The sequence below is a fragment of the Myotis lucifugus genome, unplaced genomic scaffold (assembly GCF_000147115.1).
Source record: "Myotis lucifugus unplaced genomic scaffold, Myoluc2.0 scaffold_881, whole genome shotgun sequence".
Lineage (NCBI taxonomy): Eukaryota > Metazoa > Chordata > Mammalia > Chiroptera > Vespertilionidae > Myotis > Myotis lucifugus.
Window position 1 is genome coordinate 92,952 of NW_005871929.1, and position 7,672 is coordinate 100,623.

Consider the following 7,672-nt stretch of genomic DNA (forward strand, 5'->3'; position numbering starts at 1 on the left):
GAAAAATGCTCCGTGAGAAAAGGTGGAAAGCATTCTAATTAACCAGCCCCTTAACCAAGAGCGAGAACGAGGAGTAGAGAAGGTCTGAATGCTAAACCATCTGTGCTCCCAGAAATCGAAAGCAACTGCATCCCCCCTCCCCCTTTTCCCTTCTGTTCCTCCAGATCTACTAATTTCACCATAAACTAAAGATAATATCCCATCAACAACCATGCTCTTGATGACCCTTTCCTTCCTCCCCAGCCCTGATAAGTGCTTCAAGTCCTCTTGCCACAAAACCCTATTTTTTTTTAAATTCTCACTCGAGGATATTTTTCCATTGATTTTTAGAGACAGTGGAAGGGAGAGGGAGGGATACACAGAGAGAAACATCAATGTGAGAGAGACACATCGATTAGTTGCCTCCAGCACGCGCCCTGACCAGAATAAAGTCTGTAACTGAGGTATGTGCCCTTGACTGGAATCAAATCTGGGACCTTTCAGTCCATGGGCCGATGCTCTATTCACTGAGCCAAACAGGCCAGGGCACAAAACCCTATTTTTAACCAAAAGTTTTGAAAAGTATCAAAGGTTTTTTTCCCCCACTTGCCACTCTTAATCACCTACCTGAATTTCCTGTCTGAACTCCTTCCTGCCCTAGGTGTGGGCACACCTCTCCGTCCCACTAAGATGCAACACCAGGAAATAAACACAAAAAGAAGCTGAAGTTTAATACAAAACCTTTATTTTAATAACCCTCCCAAAAAGCTTGAAGCTAATGTTCCACCTCAGTGGAAACCATCATCCCCCTCTCAAACCAGTATTGGGTTTAAATCTAGAAAATGCCCCAAATAGACAAAAATGTTTCCCATTTCTCCTTTCTGACATAGATAACAAAGCCAAAGGTTCCAATTCATTCACAGAAAAATACCAGTTACTGTTGGGGACTTAAAATAAACCTCAGCTAATGTGGCCTACGCAGCCATCACAAAGACTGAGTTACGCTAAAGCAGGTTGACAATTGTAGGGCCAGCATACCTTCAAGACCCTCCCTTAGCAGAAAGGACAGGGGCTCATGACACAGTCAGAAATGGTAGAGAGAAGGAAAGTGAAAGATGAGGGTTAGAATAGGAAAGAAGAGTGGCAAATGGCAGGGCAGGGGAAAAGAGAGACTTTATCATTGGGAAAGCATACAGCGGACAGAGGATTTTAAGAAATAGTCTTGCCGTGACATTTGGGGCTATTATGATGGAAAGAAATGCAAAGACAGCTAAGAAAAGAATGGGGAGGGGGTGGACATGGAGCCAGATAGGTGAGTAGATAAGACAATGAAAGTATCTTGGGAATGTAAACAGGACTGATAAAGAAACAGGACCTCTACTCAAGGACCTCAATAAAAGAAAGAGCAGGACCAACATATGCACAGATAAAACGAAGGGGGAAAGCAGCTGCTAGGAAAGTGTTGAATTCTACTGTCTTGAAGAGGCCAGTGAAAAAGGCACCTCTAGCTACAAATGGACTCCAATGAGGACGTTCACGGCCTCTGGACAGAGAATTAGAATCTGGGGACATTCTAATGTTCGGGTAGTGGGGTCAAATCAGGCTACTGTGTGTGTGTGTGTGTGTGTGTGTGTGTGTGTGTGTGTGTAGGGGGGGACTTACATTCAGAGGAGAAAGACAACTTCACTTAAGCCAACACAAAAGACATGTACAAAAGTCCCTCTGGTTCACAAAGTTGAGGGTAAATAAAAACGAGCACCTGGCATCACATACCTCAACAAGGCACAATTCCTGATCATTTTAGCTGGTGGGATGATTATCTGTCAGACTGATTTCCCCTGCACCTTAACCTGAGGCCGTCACAAAGGAAAAGGAAGGGCCGAAGTCACCTGTGACCTGCAGAGTGATGTTTCTTTTCGGTACAGACGAGGGTGCGGGTACCCAGGCTGCATCTCCAGACCCAGAGGGCTTGTCTGGGATGCAGAGTGAGTCTCCCCAGACGCAGGGAACCTGAAATCACTACCCCACAGCCTGGGTAAAGGCACCTTAGGGAGACCGCAGAATGCCGGTTAATATGCACCTTCCCCCACCCCCCGACTCCAGCCATGACTTAGGCAGCTCCAGGGGAGGCCAGGGACGGAGCTACCGTGGCTTTCGCTTCCTACGTGGCTCACACCCAGAGGAGAGGCCGGTCGCTGACCTACCTGCCTTGCATTTCCCGGGCCTGGAGCGGTTCGTGGCCAGCGCCCGCCCGCTCCCGCCCTCACCCACGGGCGCTCTCCCTGGCTCGGACCGGCCTGACTCATCTGGGACGGGTGGCCGGGTGGGGAGACCTCAGGGGGCGGAGGGACAGGAGGAGGCGGGCCGGCCCTTCCCCCAGAGCCAGGCAGGAGGCGTCGCCAGGGCGCAGGTGAAACCGATTCCGGCCTCTCCCGGGAACTCTCGCCGCCGGGACTCCCGGCGAGGGGCCCCGCAGCCAGCCGCCCTCTCCCACCCGGGCTGCGCGCGGGGACTCCGCCGGGGGGCTTCTCCCCCCCGAGATCCGCGGCCCTTTGGCGCGCTCGGGGCTGCCAGCCGCGCCGGCGTCTGCGGCTGATGGAGGCGGTGGCGCCGCCCCGAGTGCAGGTGACACTGGCCAGGCCGAGGTTTCGGCGGGCGGGAGAGCGACGGACACTCGGGGACCCGGGGGCGACCAGGCAGCGATGGCCCGGGAGTTGAGCCAGGAGGCACTGCTGGACTTTCTGTGCCAGGCCGGGGGCCGAGTGACCAACGCCGCCTTGCTGAGCCACTTCAAGAGCTTCCTCCGCGACCCGGGCGCGTCCCCCGGCCAGCACCAGCGCCGCCGCGAGCTCTTCAAGGGCTTCGTCAACTCGGTCGCCGCAGTGCGCCAGGACCCCGACGGCACCAAGTACGTGGTTCTCAAGAAGAGGTACAGGGACCTTTTGGGCGAGGAGGGGCTGCAGCGACCCCGAGACCCGCCCGCGGCCGCCGCCCCTGCAGGGGGAGCTGCGCCCTGCTCCCCGCCCGCCGCGCGCCCGGGGGAGGCGCCGCGCCAGCCTCGGCGGCGGCGGGGGAAGGAGCGGGAGGAGGAGCCAGCAGGTGCCGCATCCCCGGCGGCTGATCCAGGTTGCAATGGACTCTCCGCCAGCGGCTCCCGGGAGGCGGCCCGGGTAGGCGGCGGCCGAAGACGCGGCTCCTACCCCAGGGCGCCGGTGTCCGCGGTTGCGGCGGCAGCTGCCCAGGTCGGAGCGAAATGCGCAGCGCCGTATACCCAGGTCCGCTGCTGCTGGGAATGTCTCCAGAACGGCCTGGGGGGACTCCCGGGCGAGCCGCCGGCGGTCGCATCCACCGACCCCGTCCACCGTTCGGGAGGAGTCGGCGCGGGCTTCCCCCTGCCCCATATGACCTCAGGGTTCCCAGCCAGCAGCTGGAGACGCTCCCCCCCGAGCCCGCGCCGGTACCCGCCGCGCCCCTCTCGCCTCCTCCAACCGTCGAGGCTACTGGGAGCGGGGCTTCCCCGCCTGCCCTCCTGTCCCGCTGTCCTCCTCCCGGAGACCGGCCGGAGCTGATGACCCCGGGCGACCTCCATCATTCCAGGCAGCAGCTGCAGCAGCAACACCAGCAGCAGCGCACTCGGGAATGGGTGGCCAGACATCCCCACGCGCCCGAGGCCCGGGACCAGGGCCCCACCAGAGCCTGGTCAGTGCTGCCGGAGAACTTCCCCTTGGAGCTGGGCTTCGGGGTCCCAGAACCTAACTCAGCGCCCGTAGACCCTCCCGTTTCCCCTCATTCTCTCTCTCCTGCTGCTCCGGAGGCCTGGCCCGGGAACCCGCCCTTGGCAGTCTTTCGCAGCATTCGTTCTCAGCTGTCCCTCCAAGAACTGGATGACTTTGTGGACCAGAACAGTCACAGCAGCGAGGAGAGCAGCAGTGGGCCCAAAGAGTCCCCTGGGGGTTCTGAAGAGGGGCTGCACATCGCCCTAGGAACCCCAGATCGGAGAAAGCTCAGGAATTCAGCTGGCGGCCTTTCTCCGAAGGAGGGCGACTGCAGCGGGAGCCCTCAGGGCCTCAGAAACCGAGGGGATGGGCACGCCCCTCAGCAGGTTCCACCTGGGGCGAATGGTCTCGCGGGCCAGCCCCAGGAGCCCTTGCCCTGGCCAGCTCCCAGGTTAAGGAGATCCCTCAGGGTGAGCTCTCTGGCAGGGAGAGCCGCATTGTACTCCTCCGATGAGGAGTGTCTTGAGGAGGACTTGCTGAAAAGGAGCCGGCGCCCACCACGGTCCAGGAGACCCTCCAAGGCAGGAGCAGCGTCCAGCCCCAGGGTGGATGCTGCGTTGACACCGAACCCTGCTGATATGAAGGCTGCTGTTGCTGCCAGGGGTCGGCTACACAGCGTGTGCGCCCCCGGTAGGCAGGCGCCTGCAGCCTTGGTCCCGCACAGACCCGAGCACAAGCCGTCTCTGGTGCCCCTGGATGCCAGGGAGCATGAATGGATGGTGAAGCTTGCCACAGGCTCTTGGATTCGCGTGTTGACTTTGTTTTGGGAGGATCCTCAGCTGGCTTTGCACAGGGACTTCTTGACTGGGTACACGGCTTTGCACTGGATAGCCAAACATGGCGACCTCAGGGCCCTGCAGGACTTTGTGGGGAGTGCCCAGAAGGCAGGGGTTGCTCTTGATGTGAATGCGAAGTCCAGTGGTGGGTATACCCCTCTGCACCTTGCAGCCATTCATGGCCACCAGGGGGTCATGAAATTGCTGGTGGAAAGGCTGGCTTCGCGGGTGAATGTCCGAGACAGCAGTGGGAAGAAGCCTTGGCAGTATCTGACCCGCAATACCTCTGGGGAAATATGGCAGCTCCTGGGAGGCCCTCGGGGCAAGCCTATTTTTCCTGTCTATCCCTTAGTCCGAAGCTCTTCCCCCACCAGGAAGGCCAAGAGCCGGGAAATATCTAGACATATCACCCGAAAGACTTCCCTTGCTGCACTACTCAAGAGTCAGCACCACAAGTGGAAATCGGCCAACCAGTATGAGAAATTCCCCACTCCCAAGGAAAGAGAAGAGTACAGTGACTAAGGTGGACCCCTGTCTCCCACATGCAGCCACTGCACCTCCATCCTTGAGCTAGTCGGTGAGAGAATTCAGGGGGAACAGAAAAACTGCCAAGGAGTTGGTAAAGAGAGAGATCCAGTGAGACGGGCCTACCTAGTGTTTACCTGCCTGGATTTTTTGTCAGCACATCGTGGATCTCAGGGGTTATTCAAGCTTCCAACAGCTCAAGTCCTGGGGCCAGTGAGACCTGTACAAGGGGCAGAGCCACGTGCTTAAAAGCAGCAGGTGTTCTTCCTCTTCCCTGTCACCTCTGAGCACAGTGAGCCGCATTGTTCTCTGTAGCAGCAGTACCAGGCCTTGGCTAGCGGGGACAGCTGTCTCACAAGAAGGAGGCACTTCCAGGAATTGACAAAGCTCAAACAGAATCCTCTCTGGCTGGTAGTTAGTTCTCTGGCTTCTCTTCATTTGGAGAATAATTTGGCTGAGAGTGGAAAGCTCCAGATTTGAAATCAGATGGCCCCTCTTTTCTTTTTTTTAATTCTTTTTAAAAATCTTTTTTCATTCTTTTTCCCTCCCTCCCTCCCTCCCTCCCTCCCTCCATAACTGCTTTCCTCCCTCCTCCTTTTCCCATTCAAACCAGTGAAATAAACTTATTACCAGAGAGTAGAATTTGATTTAAGAGATTCCTCAGCTCTGTCCTGGTTTTCCTTTGGAAGCTAATGCATGAAATGGTTAGTGCCTCCTCTGGGTTTCTTCTCCACGATCAGAGAAGTTGTTGGGGAAGAGCCAGTTATGACTGATATTCAGGCCCTGTTTTTTTGTTTGTTTGTGCGTTTAAATTGACCTAAGGGAAACTTTCCAAATGTAAACACTGTTGGCTCATTTGCCAAGTGACTGAAACCAGCTTTCATGGAAACTCCCTATGTTACAGACAGCAGAATTAGCATTAGTAGTTTTCGGTAGGTTTGAATGGCCAGTGTTCATACTCATGAAAGGAAAAAACTGATTTCTCTTTGGGGAAGCAGTGAGGGTTAAGAGGTAAACACCTCCCTACCAGGAATTTTCAAAGCTGCTAAATATAATTTTATTTGCACTGAACTTGTTGCCAATTAAGATTAAATATTAGCCTGAAGTGCTGTTTCTAACAGGAAGCACTCCTTTTAATCACTTGTGACAGGACTGATCTTTGCGGATCCATGAAATGAGAACATCAAGATTTCGGAATATAAATTCAAAGAGGGCTGAAAAATGAAATGTCTAAGTAGAAATTGTTAATTTTTTATGGAAATGTTTTAATGTGCTGTGGCAATGATGCTGTATTTTAAAAGTATTTTTGTATTTCTTCTGGTTATCTCCCCCCCATTAAAATTGAAATATCAACAAATCTTTATAATTTATTATATTTGTGCTGATTACTGTTAACTTTCTTCTTTACAAAATTGTGTCTCAGTGAATGTCAAGTATTTTTTGTTTGTAGTTTTACTTTATCATTGTGCTGAAATAAATATATCTCTGTTCTATTATAAACCATATAGGTATGATAAAGAAATCTAAGGGTTGTTTTTTCCAAAGAGACCTATACAAGGGATGACACTTGGGCAAATCAAATTAAAAAAAAAAAAATGAGGACAGCCCTGGCCGGGTGGCTCATTGGTTGGAGCGTCATTCCATACACCAAAAGGTTGCAAGTTCATTCCCCTGTCCGGGTGCATTCCGGAGGCAACTGATTGATGTTTCTCACATCGATGTTTCTCTGTCTCTCTTCCTCTCTCTCTAAAATCAATACAAACATATCCTTGCTTGAGGATTTAAAAAGAAAGAAAATATAGGGACAATCCTAGCTATGGTTAGGAAAGATGAAAATTAAAAAAAAAAAAGATAAACATCTAATGCAAATACTTTAGTAAATAGGTGCTTTTCAAGGAAAAAAATTACAAAAATATCAACTTCTTTTAAAAACCAAAGAATGTTTTTACTTTACCATATTTTTTCACTACAATTTGTTCAACGAATATGTTTTGTTCATGCTGTGGGATTTATATAGGCGAGTGGGACATGACCTCTTCCTTCTTGAAATTAAAATCTAACAAGATTTGTTGTTGAGTGATTTATACCCTATCTTGCTCCCAAGGTGTCTTCTAAAGTTGCATTATATGAGATATCAGCTTTTAAAATGAGGCAAAGAGATAAAAATGTGATACCAGGAATGAACACAAAACAATCATGATGCAAGAAAAAACAACTTCAAAGTGTCTAAGTACAGAATTAAGTGCTCCAGAGTATTTCAGAGGTGAGATTCCTTTAGGCTGGGGAAGTCAGAGAGGCTTCACTGCGGCCAGGAATCTTTTAATGCATCATGCTGGCTTTCCATAGAAACCAGCTTTGTTGGTTCTACCACATTCTTAACTTCTGCTTCAGTGTGTGATTTGCATAGCACTGGTGTTGGCTGATTGCTTAATGGTTAGAACACCGTCTTGGGTTTCAACTTGGTTCTCATGAAGATACAGAGCGCTCTGGCCTTTGTCCACATGTCACACTTATAACTGGTCAACTCTCTTACATGGTCAATGTGTGTTGGGAGGGTGCAGGCAGAGGAGGGTGTTGAGCACAGAGTTAAAACACAGATCTGATCAAATCACCCTC

At 51.9% G+C, this 7,672-nt stretch overlaps 1 protein-coding gene across 1 annotated transcript; it reads left to right on the top strand.

Moving 5' to 3' along the window:
• Window positions 1-2,364: 2,364 nt before the first annotated feature.
• Window positions 2,365-6,559, top strand: SOWAHB (sosondowah ankyrin repeat domain family member B). The gene is given in 3 exon segments (XM_006110078.3): window positions 2,365-3,320; window positions 3,322-3,369; window positions 3,371-6,559. Coding segments are annotated over 3 exon segments (2,370 nt in total). The 5' UTR covers window positions 2,365-2,681; the 3' UTR covers window positions 5,054-6,559.
• The last annotated feature ends 1,113 nt before the right edge of the window (window positions 6,560-7,672 follow it).